Raw genomic sequence first — 20,961 nt, 5'->3', positions numbered from 1 at the left:
CCCCTGGGTCAGATTGGCATAGACTCTGGAGGCTTTTTTCCCTTCCTTTGCAGCATGGAGCACAGGTCATTTGCAGGTTTAAACCAGTGGCGAAGCCAGGTTTTAGCAGCAGGGGGAGCGAACACATAAAAAAAGGCGCCACCCGCCGTGAAGAAAAAAGAAAGAAAAAAAAGAAAAAGAAAAACCCCGACTGACCCCCCGCCAAAGTGCTGCTGAAGTCCCGGAGTGGGGCTTGGCAGCTGGGCCAGGTTCACCACGCCGAGTAACTGCCCCATTGGCTTTCCTGGCACCTTCCGGAGGAGGCTCACCAAGCACCTTCCACACGTGAATGAGTGGCGGGCACAGGCTGGTGACTCACTTGCCCCGTGGTGAGTCTGGGACAGAAGCAGGAGGGAGCCGAGGCGCCCTGGATCCACCCACAGAGCCTGTATTTCAGAGCCTGTATCCCGTGCACCGAGCTTGAGGATCCGACCCTGCCACCATAACCCCCCGCCACTCACCCTCTGGAGGAGACATCCTTGATCCCAGCCCGGCCCTGCAGCCCTTACAAAGGGCCTTGTCTTTCCTTCCGGTTTGTCTCAGAAGGGAGGGCGCTTGCAGTATATTTAGCAGCAGCTGGCTTGGCAGCCCCCACAGAAAGGCAGGAATCTGCTTTTTTTATGGGAAAGGGTTTTTTTTTTTAAAAAGGCTCCTCACTCTGGAAAGAGGGAGGCCTGCAGCATTGCGGTAGTCAGCCCCCACCCACCGCGCTGGGGGGCTGTGCTGCCACCCCTTCCCCTCCCGGCAGAGCCCACCCCTGCCTGGGCGGCATGCACCAAGCGGGGCTCGGCTTAGCGAGCCAGGCAGCTGCAGGCGGGCGGGAGCTTCCTCCTCCTCCTCACCGGGGAGCCAGGCAAACAGCGACGCCACCTGCAGCCCCAGAGCGAGCCAACTGGGAGGGCAGTGCGGAGCCGCGAGCCAGCTGGCGGCCACACACAAAACCCGGCTCCGGACTCCGAGTCCGGAGCCCAGTACTGGCTGCGCTGAAAGACGCCACTTTTGGTGAATGTGCTCAGGGAGAGTGGCCGCTCCCCCTGCTCCCTCCCTAGCTACCCTACTGGTTTAAACTAGTGTAAATGGTGGATTCTTCGTAACTTGAAGTGTTTAAATCATGATTTGAGGACTTCAGTAACTCAGCCAGAAGTTATGGGTTGGTAGGCAAGATTCTGTAGCCAGAAATGTGCAAAAGGTCAGACTAGATGATCATGCTAGTCCCTTCTGCCCTTGAAGACTATGAGTCTAAATACAGTAACTCCTCACTTAAAGTCATCCCGGTTAACGTTGTTTCGTTGCTGATCAATTAGGGAACATGCTCGTTTAAAGTTGTGCAATGCTCCCTTCTAACATCGTTTGACAGCCGCCTGCTTTGTCCACTGCTTGCAGGAAGAGCAGCCCATTGCAGCTAGCTGGTGGGGGCTTGGAACCAGGATGGACCAGCAGCCCCCATATCAGCTCCCTGCTCCCCTAAGTTCCCTGTGAAGCAGCTGCCCAGCAGGCTATCAATTGCCCGCAGTTCAGCTGCCCTCCACTGCCATGTGCTGCTCCAGCCCTCTGCCTTGGGGCTGCTCCCCAAGACTCCTGCTTGCTGTGCAGGGGGGAGGGGAGGAAGAGGGGGACTGTCAGGGTGTACCCCTCCCCCCTACTCCTGCACCCCACTTACCCCATCTTCTATAGAGCAGGGGAGACACACGACAGGGCTCAGGATGGAGGGAGCTTGCTGGCAGCAGCTGCAGTCTCAGCAAGCTGATCTAATTAACAAGGCACCATACTTAAGAGTAGGGTCAGCGTACTTAAAGGGGAAATGCACCTCTCTCTCTCTCTCACACATGGTGTGTGTCTCTGTCTGCGATGCCGTCTCCCCTCCCTCCATTCCTGCTGCCTTGTAGAGTGTGAGAGTTAACCCTTGAGGGCTCAGCCAATTGCTAGTTCATCATTTAGCAGTAAGGCATTCCCTGGGAAATATCCCACCCTCTGACTCCACCACCTCAACCAAGCTTCACAATAATCATCACTGTGTACCAGTATTAAATTGTTTGTTTAAAATTTATACTGTGTGTGTGTGTATATATATATAGTCTTTTGTCTGGTGAAAAAAATTTCCCTGGAACCTAACCCCCTCATTTACATTAATTCTTATGGGGAAATTGGATTCGCTTAACATCGTTTTGCTTAAAGTCGCATTTTTCAGGAATATAACGTTAAGTGAGGAGTTACCGTACCTAAGCCTATCATCAATTTCTCTTCCTAATGGAAACAACCCACAAGACCCTGAATATCAGCTAACCACCTGGGTCAAAAAGCAGTAACAATATTTTTACCCCTTTAACAACTTTCTGTCCTTTATGCTGTCCCTTCCCCAATATGACAGTCCAGGAAGAGGACAGTCTTTCTGTGCATTTGTCATTGCTAACATGAATGTAATATTGTATTGCATTAGGCACACCGGAAATCCGTTCAACTAATCTGGGAATGGGGCAGCAAAACGTATGCAACATGAGTGTGTACTGCACTTATCACGGAGAGTTTGTAATGTTCAATGCATCTTCATGCAAGCCCCTTTCCCCTTCATTCCTAATGTCCTGTCAACGTCAGGGCCGGCTCTGGAACTTGTGCTTGGGGCGGCACCTGGAGGGGGGTGGTGCGGCGCTCCGGCGGCCGGGCGGCCAGAGCGCCGGGGGGAGGGCGGCGAGCCCGGCCGTGGCCCCGCTCTCCCCGGCGGCCGGAGCGCCGCCCCCCTCCAGGTGCCGCCCCAAGCACAAGCTTGGTGGGCTGGTGCCTGGAGCCGGCCCTGGTCAACGTAGAACAATGTTCAGGAGGGCACATTCAACTGAAAACAAATCACATTGATTGAGGCCAAACTGGTTGCTGTGATTGTGATCTTAAGAAGCTTAAAACCAAGCAAAAGTGCACAATAAACTTGCCAACAAGGTATGGGTTTGACCAGCTTTGCGTGTACTCCGCAAGCAAAACAAAAACAAAAAAAACCCTATAGCCACCAGTCCAATGTAAGAGAAGACAAGATAGCTCAGCTAGCTCCTCATAGTCAGCATGTGGACAAAAGTGTATTTCTACAGCTGTACGAGATCACAAAGAACCAGAGGCTAAAACTGGCCACTAGCAAAGTGCTGGCAGGCATATACTCTGAACATGTGTTTCTCTTTAAGGAGGATGGGCTGCAGACATGCTGTCCCTAAGGCCTGAGAGGCCACTCTCCATATGTCTGTACAACATCCCTGGTTTTAAGGTGCTGACAGCCAAATCACCTAGTAATATATCCTAAAAGGGCCCATGGGACTCAGTTTAATCTGTTCTAATCCAGGATTGGTGGTAAAACCCAAATTCTGTGAACAAGATGATTAAGCATGCAGAGATTTTTGGCTCCTGAATTGCACTTAGACTCACGTAAATAATGCAGAACACTTTTGTTGAACAATAAGAGCCCTTGACAAAGGAGGGGGCCCTTAATTTCTGAAGAAAGGCTGCATAACACATTCAGTGCCTTTGTAGTACTTAACCACCTTGGCAAGCCTCTTGAAAGGCATTACTTGTACAGACTTGTATTCAAAACTGAGACTAATAAAAGCGCATGCATTGTGCACAAGGAAAAAAACCAAACCAAACCAGGCAAACCTCCCACATAATGTGTGTGCCATGCCTGAAGGGTCAGCTATAGGCACTGCAAACCTAAGGAAATTCAGCCAGGAAGAGCAATTTTCAACATTTTGCTGACAGGTGGTCATCTACTTACAGTAGAACCTCAGCGTTACGACCACCTCGGGAATGGAAATTGTTCGCAACTCTGACAAAACATTATGGTTGTTCTTTCAAAAGTTTACAACTGACCATTGACTTAATACAGCTTTGAAACTTTACTATGCAGAAGAAAAATGCTGCTTTCCCTTTTTAAAAAAAAATAGTTTACATTTAACACAGTACTGGACTGTATTTGCGCTTTTTTTTTGGTCTCTGCTGCTGTCTGATTGTATACTTTTGGTTCCAAATGAGGTGTGTGGTTGACTGGTCAGTTTGTAACTCTGAGGTTCTACTGTACTAGGTTTGATGGGAGGCAGGAGATGGAGAGGAGCCAAAGTGGAATGAGCTTGTGTCCACATCAAGAAGGGAAGACTCCCCACCTCCAGACAGGAACATAAGAACGGCCCTACTGGGTCAGACCAAAGGTCCATCTAGCCCAGTATCTGGTCTTCTGACAGCGGCCAGTGCCAGGTGCCCCAGTGGGAATGAACAGAACAGGTAACCATCAAGTGATCCATCCCCTGTCACTCAGTCCCAGCTTCTGGCAAACAGGTTAGGGACACCTGTCCATCCTGGCTAACAGCCATTGATGGACTTATCCTCCATGAAATTATCTAGTTCTTTTTTGAACCCTGTTATGGTCTTGGCCTTCACAACATCCTCTGGCAAAGAGTTCCACTGGTTGACTGTGCACTGTGTGAAGAAATACTTCCTTTTATTGGTTTTAAGCATGGAAACAGGAAAACGTGTTTATTTTAAAACAGCACCTGGAGAGGCCCCTGCAAACAAAGAGAAGCCAGAAATCTCAACCCTGGGAAAAATAATGTGTAAAACAGAGAGAGAGAGAGAGCACGCTGCGTGTGGCAGCCAGACAGGGCAGGGAATGAACGTGCAGGGCTTCCAGGGCAGGGAGCGCTGGGGGGCGGGCTCGCAGGCCCCGCTCCAGGATGAGAGCCCTTGGCTCCGGCTGAGCCTGTAGAGAACAGGGGGAGCCTCTCACCTAGTCCCGCCTGGTCCCTCCGCGCGGGCTTCAGCCGTCGCTACAGGTGCTCGGTCCCTCTGACAAGGCCACTGCTCAGAAGCCTGTCCCAGGCCGGCTGCCGCTCCGGAAGGCATAGCCCAGCGGGGAGAGCGGGGGCCGGGGAGCCCCTCAGTCGGGGCCCGGAAAGGGAGAACCGGGGCCCCGGGAACGGCTCAGGCCTGTGGCTCATAAGGGGCTAACGAACGGCAGCCCGAGTGGCGCGCGGCTGTAGGCGCCCCGGGCTGCGCAGATCGGGTGGTGGGAGAGAGGAGGCGACCGGCGGGTTGAAGATCTCCCAACCGCCTCCGCTCCTCCGCGCTGCCCGGCCTGTGCGTAGCCCTTTAACACCGCCCCCTCCGCTTGCTATTGGCAGAACTGCCCCGGCGGGGGCGGGCGCAGGCGGTATTCGGACCCAGCCCGCCAATGGGCGCTCGGGCTGCGTCCAGCCTCTTCATGTCACGTGATCCGCGTGGACCACTGACAGCCCGAGGGGGGCGGGGCGGCTCCCCGTCACCGAGGCTGCCGGCGGTTGAGCGGTTCCGGGTGCGCGCGAGGCTGTGACCGCGGCGGGTGAGTGCCTCCCGCCCCGATTCTTCTAGCCGCGGGCCCTACCCGCCCCCTCCTCCTTCCGGGCGGGGCTCGCTTGCCTCCAAGCGCTGCGGCGGCACTGGGCCGCTCAGGGTGGGGAGCCGAGCGCGGGCTCGAGTCGTCCGCCGGGGTGTGGCCCTATGACATCACCACGAGACAGTGGGAAGTCATCTCGCTGGTCCCCCGGGGTCGTTTTGAGGTCACCACGTGGTGGTGTTCCCCTGTTGTCGTCGGGTGCGTTGTTATGGTGTCACTGCTGACGTCACACGGGTGGTGGTGATGTCAGATGGGGTGGGTTATCCTAGCTAGTGAGTAGTGGTTGCTGTGCGCTGTGATGTCACTGAGGGGCCTGATCTCCATCTACGCCCAGATTGGCGCTGCCCTAACTATGGTGTGAGGTTTAGGTCGTTCTAAACTAAGGCCAAATCAGGTACTGCCAACCTGCTTGAAGAGAGTTTGCAGCAACGCTTGTAACTCAATTTGCTTCGGAAACGCCACCTGTGTATGAGGGTTGTCGTAAGTTCTTGTGTATGGCCATGAAGTCTGAAGGGACCCATAGCTCTAGTCCGACCTCCCGGTATATCACGGGTCCTAAAATTTCACCCGTCACCTCTGTAGTGCGCCCACTAATTTGTGTTTGGCTAAAGTACATCGTTCAGAAAGGCATCCAGTCTACACTCGAAGACATCAAGTGATGAACAATCCAACACTTCACTTTTTCTAATGGTTAATAATGCTCCCTGTTAAAAGTGTGTCTTTATTTCTAATTGTTAACCATATATAAATCGTTTCCTGTTGCTTTTGTTAGCCTCCACTTTGGGAACAGGTTTTTCAAAAAGTGAATAATTGACTTTAGTAATATTAAATAATCTCTCATCACATCTAAATCATGATCTAATTTTGCTGTTAATTACTCTCAATATAAGAGTTCTTTCTTGACTATCTTTGTGGTTATTGCTTGTTTATGCCTAATCAAATTCTGCTTCAATTACTGTTACCTTCTTCTCAGGCTTCCTGGTGCCCCTATTACCTTTATAGAGCCTGTTCAAAATACTGTTACTGAAAACTCTCCTTCTTGTCATTCAGTCCATATTACCTCATCTTTTAAATTCATTCACTAGTTTCTCTTTTCCCAGCATACCAAATTCCGACTTCATGTATTGAGTTCTAGGCCCTTCATAATTGCACTGTCTTAACTTGAGACCTTCTCTCATATTGCATTTCCTTTGATCTATCGATGTCTGTCTTGAAGCTTCTGTTTCACTATGTCCAAAATTCTCCCATCTTCTTTCTTTGTCTCCTTACTTGTTGCTTGCTATGCATGGAACAGCCTCTTGTTCCCTTTTTGCCAAATGACCATTGTTTTAGTTAAAATGCCTCCAAAAACTAACTCGTAAATGTTGCACACGGGAACTGAGTTATATCTTAATAAAGAAGACATTCTTTAATTGCGTCATCAAGATATGGACATAACTTAATGTTTATTCTTCCTTACCCCATCCTTCCATGTTTCTTGCTCATTTGTCAAATGTACTTAGGTATCTATATAGCTCCCATCACTAGAGTGTTTATCACTAGATTGTAAGTTCTTACAGGCAAGTGTTATGAACAAGTCAGAAGTAGGACATAAAAGGTGGCGAGTGCAATGTGGCAGCTTAACAACAGACCTCTTAAGTTTCCCATACAACCTGGGAGACACCTGTTTTTGAGTGCACCCTTGTGGGGTCCCAAGCAACTGCTAGTTTCTCCCAAGTGAGGGAAGCACTCTTGGCTGTGTCTCCATGGTTAGTCTCCTTTATGCAGGATCTTTATGGGTAGAGTGCGTCAGGACATTAGTTGGAGTTCAGCCCCCAATGTGCTTGCAGCTGTAAAGATGGCTAGAGTGGTGCACTGAGGTGGTGGGGAGATTGAAGTTCATACTTAGAGGAGAGCTGGAAAAGAGAATGAAGGAATTTAGAAGGGAGAAGGGGATGGGGATAGGAACTTGTGGGGAGGGCAACTAGAACAGCTAGAATGGGAAAACTTTAAGGGGGTACATGTGGAGCTGGAGGTGGTGTTCGGGGGAATAGCAGGGATATGACAGGTATGACAATTTGTAGATTTGATGTGGAAGTGAAGTTAAAAATTAAAAGATTTTTATGGAGATTGCACTGCCTTGTTTACAGCATAGGACATGCAAACTGGGGCATTGTAATGCTGGTATAAAATCTACAGCCTTTCAAATCTACAGGGGTGTAAATTTACAGTGTTTAAATGCATGTTGTCACATAGCTTAGGCCCAACATCTATCTATCTCTGTATTATTTGCAATCTGGAGAAAAATGTCCTTCAGGTTTTAATTACAGTAGTCTTGTTCTTAAAATACTGCCTTGTTCAAGTATTTTTTAAAAATATCCCTATTTATGAGGGATTCCAACAAAAATGTATGTTCTTCCTTGGATGCTTCAGTGGGTCACCAGTACTTTTTCCAGTGCTCAGTTGCATCCATGCTTAATATTATGGTAGGGTGGATGTAAAGGAATAGGTAACGGTTAGAAATGTATTTATGGGATAAACCCATCTGCAGCCCTCCTGCTCATTGTCATTTCCCTGGAGAAGAAATATGTCATCTTATGCCATATAACATAGGGAGTATTTCTCACAAATGCTGTCCCCAGCAAGCAAACTGCAAGCCTGGGTATAAATGGGGCTATTCCTATGTCTGTCTATGGCACCATTCAGTTGTACTGATAAACAAAACTGTCATTGTATTTACTTCCTAAAGTTAATTAGGGATGAAATGAATTAATATACACAGAGGCCAAAATTAAGTATACAAATCTTTTTTTTAAAATAAATTAGGGCCGTCAAGCGATTAAGAAAATTAATTGCGATTTAATCGCATTGTTAAACAGTAATAGAATACCATTTATTTAAATATTTTGGATGTTTTTCTACATTTTCAAATATATTGATTTCAATTACAACACAGAATACAAAGTGTACAGTGCTCACTTTATATTTATTTTGATTATAAATATTTGTGCTGTAAAAAACCAAAGAAATTGTATTTTTCAATTCAGCTCATACAAGTACTGTTATGCAATCTCTTTATCATGAGAGTTGAACTTTACAAATGTAGAATTATGTAAACAAAAAATAACTGCACACAAAAACAAAACAATGTAAAACTTTAGAGCCTATAAGTCCACTCAGTCCTACTTCTTATTCAGCCAATCACTAAGACAAACAAGTGTGTTTACATTTGCAGGAGATAATGCTACCTGCTTCTTGTTTCCAATGTTACCTGAAAGTGAGAACAGGCATTCGCATGGGACTGTTGTAGCTGGCGTCGCAAGATAATTATGTGCCAGATGTGCTAAGGATTCATATGTCCCTTCATCTTCAACCACCATGCTGATGATGGGTTCTGCTCGATAATGATCCAAAGCAGTGCAGACCGACGCATGTTCACATTCATCATCTGAGTCAGATGCCACCAGCAGAAGGTTGATTTTCTTTTTTGGTGGTTCGGGTTCTGTAGTTTCCGCATCAGAGTGTTGCTCTTTTAAGACTTCTGAAAGCATGTGCCACACCTCGTCCCTCTCAGATTTTGGAAGACACTTCAGATTCTTAAACCTTGGGGCGAGTGCTGTAGCTATCTTGTAGAAATCTTACATTGGTACCTTCTTTGCGTTTTGTCAGATCTGCAGTGAAAGTGTTCTTAAAACGAACAACATGTGCTGGGTAATGAAATACATGGCAGAATGCGGGTGTAAAAGAGCAGGAGACATACTATTCTTCCCCAAGGAGTTCAGTCAAAATTTAATTAATGCATTTTTTTTTTAACAAGCGTCCTCTGGAATTGTGGCCGAAGCATGAAGGGACATATGAATGTTTAGCATATCTGGCACGTAAATACCTTGCAATACTGGCTACAAAAGTGCCATTCAAACACCTGTTCTCACTTTCAGGTGACATTGTAAATAAGAAGCGGGCAGCATTATCTCCCGTAAATGTAAACAAACGTGTTTGTCTTAGTGATTGGCTGAATAAGAAGTAGGACTGAGTGGACTTGTAGGCTCTAAAGTTTTACATTGTTTTGTTTTTGAATGCAGTTATGTAACAAAAAAAAAATCTACATTTATAAGTTGTACTTTCATGATAAAGAGATTGCATTACGGTACTTGTATGAGGTGAATATACTATCTCTTTTGTTTATCATTTTACAGTGCAAATATTTGTAATAAAAATAATATAAAGTGATCACTATACACATTGTATTCTGTGTTGTAATTTAAATCAATATATTTGAAAATGTAGAAAAAAATCCCAAAATATTTAATTAATTTCAATTGGTATTCTATTGTTTAACAGTACAATTAAAACTGCGATTAATCGCAATTAATTTTTTTGAGTTAATCGCATGAGTTAACTGCAATTATTTGACAGCCCTAAAATGAACTATTTCATGACATCTTTTCTGTGCATTCAGTACCTTATCAAAACATAACTGCTAATAAACATTTGTATAAGAGAGGGTAAGTATCAGTCTCGTTAGCAATGAGGACTATGCCCGTGAGGTCAGTAGGGTTAACCATGTTCTACGCTAATGGTGAACCTTGCCCAGAGTTTCACTCTTCTTAGTCCCACAATTTGGCAATTTTAAATGCATTAGTGCTGGCTAGTTGTTGGAGTTGGGACTACAGCGTTACTGAATTGCTGTGTACTTGGCTAACTGCTTAACCTCGCTGAACCTCTGCCAGTTTGTAAAAGGGAAATATCTACCTCTCAGGATGGTGTGAGCTGTGTACCTGGATGAATATATCCTTATATAACAGTATTCTGATGCAGTAAAAATACTTTAAATTATTTAAACCATTTTTAATTAGCTGTGCCATAAGCTCCCCACCTCCCCCCCACCCCCGAAATATTTAGCAAAGCTTAGGAAGCAGTATGAAAATTTACACTGATTTTTAAATAAGTAATAAAGTTCCACTGAAATGACTGGGATACTCCAACTATTGGTTACATAAATGATTATTTAAACAAAAAAATTAAAATAAATTTATTAAGAATTGATAATCTATGTTAAGGCCTAAATGTATTATAATTTATTAATCAATTTAATAAAAATATGAAGCAGTAAATGTTGGCCGCTGAAATTTTAAAGAAAATAAAACTTCTGTATTGGTGGAAGTCTTTGGATAAGCACCTGGAATGGGAGCATGTTGAAGTGCTAATCCAGCTTTTGAAAGCAGTAGCCTTTTCTACAGGTTCAGAGAGAATATTTTCTTTTCAGTTTATTCAACCAGGTCAGTTCAATGGCTAGTTTATTCAAAGTTAAAGAAACCAGTGGCAGTTGAAAAAGCAGAAAAGCTTATTTTCCTTTTCCACTATATGAATAAAAACTAGGTGTCAGACGATGAGATCCACCAGTTCAAAAATCCTGAAGGTCGTTGTGACCAGAAACAATCAATTAAATCCACTAGTTACAGGTAATATTTCCTTTTATTAGTAAATCAATTAGTTTTAAATGCAGAACATGTTTTGATAAACTTACTTTTTTCTTATATATCCAGCATACCCAAGGTAGTTTTATTTAGCTAATAAAGGAATTAATTGTGGTTTTTGTGCATTTTCAATTGAACTCTAGTTTATCCTAATAAAGCTTGACACACATCATGAGGAAAAATTAATCTAGTAAATAAGAAATGCATGTCACCAGTCTCTAGTGTAAAAATTAAGAATATGAAATGTGTGTTAAGCGATAGAATTGCTTAAATAAATATTAGTACTCCTGGGGGAATTCTGCGCCACTGCATGCACGCAGAATTCATGTCCCCCGCAGATTTCTTTGCTTCCCTACAGAAAATGATGAGGAAGCAAAGGAAAGTTGAAGAGTTGCCATGCACCTCTCCCAGGCAGCACGGGCGCCTCACTGTGGGGCTGGGGATGCCCATGGGTGTAATTTGCGGGGGCACTGGGGAAGGAAGGGGTGTGGGATAGGGTGGGGAGGGGGATGTGGGATTGAGGGGCAGGGGAAGAGGAAGGGGGGTGGGATAGGGAAGAGACGATGGGGAAGAGAAAGGGATAGGGGAATGGGGGAGGGAAGCAGGAGCCTGGCATGCGGCATCCCCTCTGCAGCAGCAGCTGGGGCTCCCCCATTAAGCAGACCCATCGAACCCCCACCCTGATGAGCCCCACCCACTGCACCCAGTCTGCCCCCAACAAGCCTCCCGGTTCCCCACCTCACTGAGCCCTAACCTGCTTCACTTGGAGCCCCCATCCCACCAAGCTCTGCTGTCCCAGCACCCAGACCCCTCTGCTGAGCCCCCCTCCACCTGATTCAGCCATCTTTATTCACTTTAGTAGTATGTAGGCTGCAATTAGTCCCAATGTTAATATGAGCTGTATATATACATCATATTGATCTGTTGTTATTCTTTCCACTCTTGTTCCAAAGCTACAAGTTCATCTGAATTATGTGTACAGAAATAGCCTTGTTGCATATACTAAATATACTTTCCACCTTTTGAACTACCCACTGTTTTAAATTAAATTGTTTGAGAGATGTTGATCTTGATTAATGTGTACAGTGCTTTGCAGATGTAAAGCCATAAGTGTTGATTAGCTTTGATGTTCTGTGCCTGACTCCTGAAAACTACTTCCTGCTGTCAGTGGGAGCTTGTACTTCATACATTAGATACCTAAACAACCAGTTTAAATTTTCCATAATCATTCTGTAAGCATCAAAACTTTATTCCTCTTCTGAAATTGCAAAAGTTACCAACACTCGGTTCTTCCAAACTAGGTGAGCCTAGAGATCCTGCTGTACGCTGATGACCAAGGCTTGGTCTACGCTTAAAATTGAGGTCAACCTAGTTACATTGCACGGGGGGGTGAAAAATCCACATCCCTGAGTGAGGTAGCTATGCTGACCTAACACCCAGTGTAAACATAGCTAGATCAATGGAAGAATGCTTCTGTCAATCTAGCTACTATTGCTTGGGGAGGTGGTGTTGCTGCACCCATCGGAAAAATCCCTTCAGTCATTGTAGACTGGGTCTACACTATGAGATTATTCCAGCATAGCTACAGTGCCATCACTGTGCCAGTGTAAGCCATATGTATGCAATGTGGACTAACAGTGGTGGCTCCTCTTGCTGTCATGGTTTTTTAAATACCTTATTTGTATCTTTGCCTCATGGGAATAGGAAATTTTCATGGAATATAACTGAGGATAAAAGATGGAGAATTTTTATTATGGCATCTTTACATTACTAGTTCTTGGGAGCACTCACTTAACAGAACAGTACTGTACATCCATCCTTTTTTGGTACCACAGTTACACATTTTACCATAACTTTCAGTTTACAAGTAAATTGCATTTTCTTACCTTTCTATATACTACTATTGAACTGTATGCGAGCCCTTTCATTGCATACTACCCTAAGTAGAAACACAGGTATATTTATTTGATACACAATTTGGTATCTGTGTGTCTGTTAAGACTGCTGTATAGATCACATATCTGATGCAACCTCAAAAAGCCAGGAAACAGTAGGCAGGCTGACAGAATATATCGTTTAGTCTTCCCTCTAGAGATGCCACATACCACAGCCAATGAATCTCAACCAAATCTCTACCTTAGTCGGAATGCCAGTCTTCCAATATCCTCTTCCCTAAACTCCCACCAACAGAGACCAGACTCTTCTTCTGACTCTCCTTTGCTGTACAGTTCTGGGAAACCACACCCAGGTTTGTGAAAGGAGTTGCTGAAAGGGTGCCACAACACTTTCAGGGCTGACTTAAGGCTATGGTGTATGGTGGATGTGGTATTAGTGAAGTCTGGGTCTTTGGGTGGAAGAAAAGCAGGTATCTACTGTGCTTTTGAGGCATTGTCAGGCATGTTATGTAGCAATCTTAATTGATATGCAACACTTTATCAATTTTTCCAGTCCTTTCATTTTTTTAAAGGATCTCAGTAGCAGCAGCTCTTCATTTCATGACACAGTTTTTTTTATGAAAATGCCTCGCCAGCTTGGCAGCTGGGAACTTTGACAAAGTCCTGGTTTTTATGAATGGAACTCCTGATAACTATAAAGAGCATGTTTTATTTGCTATCTGATATTTTCTTCACAACTGTAAGTGCTGGAAACACTTCCTTAAAAAGCAAAGGTTGAGATTCTGGAGCATCAGTGACGCACAGATTTGATGATCGTAATCAGAACAGATATGTTATGGATATAATGTCAAATAAAAAGATCATAAACTTTCCCTTTGCTAAAATTTACCATAGTCAAACTTCAAATCTCAAATCAGTAATTTAGATGGGCTAGAAAAATTGTGAAACTCAAAGTAAACATAGAGCCTCCTTCTAACTAATTTTTAATCTTAAATTTATGTAAATACTTGGAAAAGTCCATTTTTACTCACGTTATGAGCTGGAAGATGCAAAACTCAATCCCTGCTTAAGTGGAAAAAACAGCCTAATGTAACATGGATCTTCTGCTGTTTTTCATAAAATGCTTGTTGCATAAATTTGCCTGAACTGTGTTCAGTGGGAAAAAATTACATAACGTTTACATATGGTTTTACCTTAGGGTGAGTCCTCTCCAGAGTTTACTTTTGGATGAAAGCATGCTCTCTTTCCAGTAGAAGATGGTGACCCTGGAGTATGATCATGGAGAAGGGGATGAGTTCAGTAGAAGTGTTACCTTCCAAATCATCCCAGGTTACGGCTCTAAAGGTGATGGTGAAGGAGCATGAAACAAAATCGATCCAAAAAGGAAAACCAGTGGGATTTGTGCTTGTACATGCAGGTAAGATTCCAGAAGTTGAGAACTGAGGTGGTTTTTTAAAATTTGTAATAAAATCCTAAGTGAGTTATGCAAACCTCTGTGGCTGTTTCTGCTGTGAGTGAGAGTTCTAATGCTAACATGATGGCCTGGATTGTCCTCCAGGATTCATGTGCACAGAACTGTGAAAGGAAGAGTGTGTGCCATCTGTGTCAGATTTTAATGTATGCCTCAAGAAGGTTCTAAGCCAGGGTGTCTACTACCTTTTAAAATTTGGAGCTGGCAGGCTAGCTCTAGATCTTGTGGATCCCTTTCTGAAATCAGTTCGGGAATCTCAGTCCTCAGTAACCCACCTATTTTGGATACCTGAGTGGTGGTTTTACTGGGTGCTTAAAATTTAAATTCCTTTTTGGCCTGACTTCCCATGTTTGGTTTTGGTACAAGAGAGAACTCTTTAGTGTAAGGTTACCATACGTCCGGATTTTCCCAGACATGTCCGGCTTTTTGGTCCTCAAATCCCCGTCTGGGGGGAAATTCCAAAAAGTCGGACATGTCCAGGAAAATAGGGAGGGGTCGTGGGGCTTGGATCCGGGCTGGAGCCGCTGGGGCCGGAGCCGGAGCCGCTGGGGCCGGCGGTGCTCGGCCGGCGGTGCTCGGCCGGGGCTGAGGCCGGTGCTGGGGCCCGTGCCAGATGGGCCGGTGCCCCGGGGCCCGATCCGAGCTGGAGTCGCCGGGGCTGGAGCCGCTCGGCCGGTGCCCCGGGGCCGGAGCCGCTCGGCTGGAGCCGGTGCCCATGCCCCAGGGCCCGATCCGAGCTGGAGCCGCCGGGGCGGGCCGGAGCCACTCTGCCGGGGCCAGCGCACTTGGACGGAACCAGGGCCAGTGCCCCGGGGCCGGAGCCGGGCCGGAGCCGCTGGGCTGGTGCCCATGCCCCGGGGCCCGAGCCAAGCTGGAGCCGCCGGGGCCGGCGCGCTCGGCCGGAACCGGGGCCGGTGCCCCAGGGCCCGAGCTAAGGTGGAGCTGCCGGGGCGGGCCAGAGCCGCTCGGCCGGGGCCAGTGCGCTCGGCCGGAACCAGGGCCGGGGCCCGAGCCGAGCTGGAGCCGCTGGGGCCAGGGCGGGCTGGGGCCAGCGCCCCAGGGCCTGAGCCGAGCTGGGCCGGAGCCGCCGGGGCCGGAGCCACTTGGCTGGGGGGCCGGACTGGGCCGCGCCTCCTTGTGCCCCCTCCCCCGCTTACCTGCTGCCTGCCTGTTTCAGGCTTCCCGCGAACATTTGATTTGCGGGAAGCAGGGGAGGGGGAGGAGCAGGGGGAGGAGCGTTTAGGGGAGGGGGCGGAGTTGGGGCGGGGACTTTGGGAAAGGGGCGGAGTTGGGGCGGGGAAGGGGGCAGAGTTGGGGACGGGGAAGGGGCCCCTTGGAGTGTCCTCTTTTTGTTATTTTAAAATATGGTAACCCTACTTTAGTGCCTTTTTGCAAAGCTTGAACAAAAGCTATTTAGTTACTCTTAAAAATGTGCAAATGTGTAACGTGCCAGTACTTCTGGCTCAGTGAAGTTTCCTTCTTTCCTACATGTTTGCTGAATTTAAGTTAGGGTGGGTTTGGGATAGTCAAAGGTGGAAGGAGCATTTCCCATTCTTCTGTTATCCAGCATGCAGAGGGGTTCAGGCCGGTTTGTTGGCACTTATCCATGCTATGAGATAACTGCAATTTAACAACCCATACATTTAGGGCTGGCATTGGGCTGTGGGAAAGAGCTACATGACTTGTCTTGTGCACAGAGTTTCTACCATGCTTTGTCAGCACTACTTAATTGATGGATTGGAAAGGGGGCATCAGATGGGTCATATCATGTTGTCTGAGAGATCAGCTAAATTATGGGACTGTTAGGACTCTATGGATATTCAGGCAGTGGAGAAAGGGAGAAGTTTGCTCCTTGTTCCTCTCTCTTTACCTTGCTGCTGCGGTGATTCCTGCTTTCAATCCTGTTGTGCATCTTCCTGCCCATCACCCAGTTACAAAGCAGCTCCTTTTTCCCATCACATGCACAGTACTCTGATCCAGGCTGGTAAGGCAATGCTTGAAGGGGCTGTGTATTCAGCTTCACAGACTCTTGCAGCTGTGCTGCCTCAGAACTGAGCACTGTGCAGTTCACGTGTGGTGTCCTCCACACCAGCACCAGTCCCTTCAGCCAGCTGCCCTTACAGCACCAGAAACTTCTTACTGTTTCTTCTGTGACCCTAATCCCACAATGCTTTGTGGCTACAAGGGATGATAGAATATGTTGGATAATGGGATGACTCTTTGGGTCACAGCATAAATGCCTTAACTGTTTTGCTACCTGATCACATGGTGGTATGCTCTCTCAAGCACAAGTGTTGTGAAAAAATAGGCTAAATGGTGATCCCAGCATGCTGTCTAGGTGAAAACTTCTTTAGCACGGTTTGACATCCTGACTGATTGCTTTGGTTGATGCTTTATTCTTATGTTGTGGGGATAAGGGAAAAATTTTCCTCAATTTGTGGGTCTAATTTAATAAAAGAAAGGAAGTGAGCTGGAGATGTGTGAAGGGAAAAGGAGCACTTTAGGGTGTTAGGCTTGAGGAAACACTAGATTTTATGTGCACCAAGATTTTTCAGACTTGTAAATTACCTATGTTTGCAGTTATACCAGGTGTCCCTTCCACCTCCATTGATGCTTCACCCATTGGGAAATTAAGGTTCAAAAAAACTTCTAGTATAGTTAACGTTCTAGAGAAAATAATACTGTACATTTAGTTCCTTGATACTACAAGGAATCTTGTTAAATATAGTGGCAGGTTCATCTTTAGCATTTGTTTCTGGACCATAGTGTGAAGTGAATTATTTGTATTACCATAGCTCCTAGTAGCCCCAGTTAGGGACCAGGACCCCATTATAATAAGCACCATAGAAACATGGAACAAAGACTTATTTTGCCCCAAAGAGCCTACAGTCTTACAACTGCAGCTGATTAAAGCAGCCTGGTGATACTTAAAACGCTCGAGGAGCTAAAAATAGCAATGTGTATTTTTTAAAAAAACGAATAAGACCTTTAAGGTGAGCAAATATGTGCAGGACACCTTGCTCTGAGTCAGTGTTTAAAGACCCTGCTTGTACTGTTTTAAGAATAAATGGACATGTTTAATATGCTGCTGCTTATGGCATATTTCCTCCACTATTGGTGTTAGTTTCGTTTCTGATAAACTAAACTGATTGTTTAAAAGAAGCTTAAGCACAGACAGCACTGAAGATGAGGAAGAGGGAGCTGGGATGAATATCACAAGTAACAAAAGAAAAAAAAAGGCAGTTTGCTAGTATTAAATGTTAAATTACTATAAGCCTATGGCATCCGTTGCTGATAGTACTTGTACTGGTTTTCTAGACCTGTGGCGGCAGAAAGGAGTGGCAAAAGGTTAGGGTATGGGCAGAGAGATGCTTGGAGTCAGTTTGGGGAGGCAAGGAACAGGAACAAAATGGAGATTGAAAATGACCGTAGTAGAGACATATTTCATGTAATCTTTCTCAAGAAACTGCGTCTGGCAGTCACAGAGCAGAAGCAGTAGTTTTAAAAAAAAGCTAGTGCAGGTATCAAAGTGGAAGGAGGGCCAACTCATGTGATCGAAGATACAAAAGAAAAAGTGGAGCATGACTCTCTTAAAACCATAGCAATATTTTTTTTGGTGGCTTAATATAGTGACAACTGTCATGTCTGAAACTCTCCAGGAATAGGCAAAACTAGACTCTCCCAATGAATATTTAGAGAGTCAAAATATCTATATAAAATACTGGGACTTGTACCTCTCCACTTATATCAATAGTGTAGATGACTGTCAGTGGCAATACTGGATTAATTTTGAAATGCTTGAAAGTGTTAATCTGTGATGGAAGTAGATCAGTAGTCTCTGTTTTATAAAATGACATAGAGTTATGTACATCTGAGTTAAGATGCGGTTGTCAGCCTGTATTGTAATTCCTGGTGAAAACACTATCCCAATATATTAGTTTGAATGCTTACTGTAAGCTTGACTTAACTTTGTTTTTCTGTCTTTAATAATAGGTGCAGGTTATCATTCTGAATCCAAAGCTAAAGAATACAAACATGTTTGCAAAAGAGCCTGTCAAAAGGTATGACTTCCCCAGTTCCAAACTTTTTTCTTTAGAGGATCAACAGGCTTCTAACAAATTTTAGTTCACTAGAGTTCAATTTATAAAAGGTTTTAGGGTCTAGTCTCTAAAGTTTTGATCTGTTTTGTGAGAGTTTTGGATATTATTCAGAAGTGCATAAAGTGTGTTTGCATGAAGTGTTTATTTTGGGATTCATTAACACTATCCCCTGGATACAATTATGTACTGAAGGGTTGACATTTCTGTGGACAAAAAAGAAACAGCAATAAAAAAACAGGAACCACTGTGCACTCCATAAGGGAAGAATGGTAAAACTTTGAGAAGTGTGATTTGAATAATAGATCAATAAATATTATTTCATAATCCCCCAAAGGATTATGGTTTGTACTATACCTCTTTCACTTGCACAGAAACTACGTACACATTCTGTCTCCTTCAGAGGGCTGCAATACATGTGGATTATTAAAAGAAAAGAGTGGTGGTTCTCTGCTCATGCAACAATTTTGGTTCCAGGGCTTGCTCTAGGTACACATACAAATTGTGTTTTTCATTTCATATCATGATTCCAAATCATGTTTCCATGCTACTTGAAGGCTGGCTGGCAGTCACTGGTCAGGACTATATACACCTAATATGTGTGGCCTGAGACAACAGCTTATTTATGGAAGATCCATCCCTCTATGGACATCTGGCTGACCTGGATATTTAAATGGTGATTTTGTAGTGATTTTATTGCTTTTCTCCATAAGGATATCAGAAACTGTCATTTGGCCAAGATACTACAGCATGTCTGTGGCAGAATTTGGAATAGAATATGAGAAGAGTTGATTAATTCTTCCCGTTAAGTTTAGGCGCTAATTGGATTAATGTTTTTTCCCTAGTGTAACTTAATGCTTGTTTAATGAAATGCTGTGTGTTTACAGTTTGACTGAGATTTCATTTTAATATAACCGTTCAAATGGGAATCTTGAGGTCTAGGTAGCTGGATATATAGAAAACTACATTTACTTTTGGCCTATATATTAAATGTCTTATAGATTATTGCTGGTGTAGAGATTATTGGATTCTTTTGTAAAAAGACTGTTGAAATTGGAAGTAACTTGCAAAATATCTGAATACTTGCAGATATAAAATCACTTCTCCCTGATTGCATGGTAACATCTCCATTAAAAAGTAACCCTCAATGCTTTGATGGAAGATTTATATGGCTGACTTTTTCAGGGGAGTCTGAAGGAGTTGAGTGTCTAAGTCTCATAGACTTATTTGAAAATCCCACCCCTCATCTCCAAATACCAATCTCACTTTGTAACTAACAGAGTTTCAAAGCATGCAGTATCAGTACAGTTTGAGTAGTTTAACACTGAACTTCAGTCCTACCTGGTATCTCTGTTTTGTGATACTACTTTTCCACTTACTTGCCTGAGTGATAAATTTGCTTGCTGTTGAGGATAATGCTAATGGTAACTTGAGATTCCATTTGGTTCCTTGAGCTAGGTAGCCAACATAATGTTTGAGTAAGAACAAACAGCATAAGATTTATGCTGCAACTAAGGACAGGTCTACACAATGGGGTTAAGTCGACCTAAGTTATGTAGCTTAGGTTGACTTATTTGGTGTCTACATGGCGCTGGGTCAGTGGGAGAAACTCTCCCGTTGACGTACCTTATACTTCTCGTTCCGGTGGAGTACCGTAGTCGACGGGAGAGGATCGGCGGTTGATTTAGCGGATCTTCACTAGACTCACTAAATCAACCTCCGGTGGATCGATCGCCGCAGCGTCGATCTACGGTAATAGTAGACATGCCCTAAGAATGCAGCCCTCATTAGTTCTTGTGAGTTCACTGAGGGAATTTGCTGTGAGTAGAAGTTCTATGTTTTTGTACAGCGTGGATCTGGGAAATTATTACATGGCTCCAAAAGTTTATATCTTTTTAGGGTCAAAATTGAACAAAGATCATCCCTTGTTTATTTTGCATTTATGTTGCTAGGCTTGGCAGAGGTTTGAGTTTTATTTTTTTATAATTTCAAAAGTGATTATTTTTAAGCATTTTAATATTTTTAATAGATTTAAATTTTCACAATTTCAGGAACACGGGGGTGGGTCAGATAATTATTTAATGACAGTAGATGGAGAGAATGAAAAAATTAAAGCTTTGTAAATGGTCAACATCACATGTCAAAATATACAAAATAAATATCCTTAAATCAATTCTAAGACGTTCTCAAGCAACATTTTTCTTACTGTGCTTATCTGTAAATTTCAATTATCATTGATGGAAATATATTTTCGTCAGTTGGTGTATATATGGTGAAATCAATGTTTACTGACATTTAATGATTAAAAATCTAATCCTTTCAAATGTGTGTGTTGCTAACATCTGGACAAACTTACTCAATGGTACAACTAATCATTTTAATGGCAGCAACTCAATATGACACAATATAATTTAGGGTTGGTTTTTTTGGTGTCAGAGCCCTATCATTAGTTCAAGTGTGGGGGAGACATATGTTTCTATAAAATTCAACCGTAAATTTTTTTTGCCAAGTGCAGTGTGGTTTCATGATGCCAGAACAATAATATCATGTATTCAAATCTTGTAAAGACTTTCTTCTCTCACAGTGCCTTTTGTCTTATTTGTCC

At 44.4% G+C, this 20,961-nt stretch overlaps 1 protein-coding gene across 2 annotated transcripts in view; it reads left to right on the top strand.

Moving 5' to 3' along the window:
* The first annotated feature begins 5,345 nt into the window (after positions 1-5,345).
* The window catches only part of TASP1 (taspase 1), a 172,261-nt gene continuing 156,645 nt past the window's right edge, over positions 5,346-20,961 (top strand). For both annotated transcript variants that reach the window (XM_026653183.2, XM_026653182.1), the window contains exons 1-3: positions 5,346-5,383; positions 13,987-14,205; positions 18,253-18,320. In XM_026653183.2, coding sequence (XP_026508968.1) covers positions 14,061-14,205; positions 18,253-18,320 — 213 coding nt within the window. In that variant the 5' untranslated portion in view covers positions 5,346-5,383; positions 13,987-14,060. The remainder of the gene's footprint in view (positions 5,384-13,986; positions 14,206-18,252; positions 18,321-20,961) is intronic.

The sequence above is a fragment of the Terrapene carolina genome, unplaced genomic scaffold, assembly GCF_002925995.2.
Source record: "Terrapene carolina triunguis isolate 2854851 unplaced genomic scaffold, T_m_triunguis-2.0 Scaffold132, whole genome shotgun sequence".
Taxonomy (NCBI): Eukaryota; Metazoa; Chordata; order Testudines; family Emydidae; genus Terrapene; species Terrapene triunguis.
Note: the sequence above shows the minus strand (reverse complement) of the source record. Positions and strands in the feature narration are given on the sequence as shown.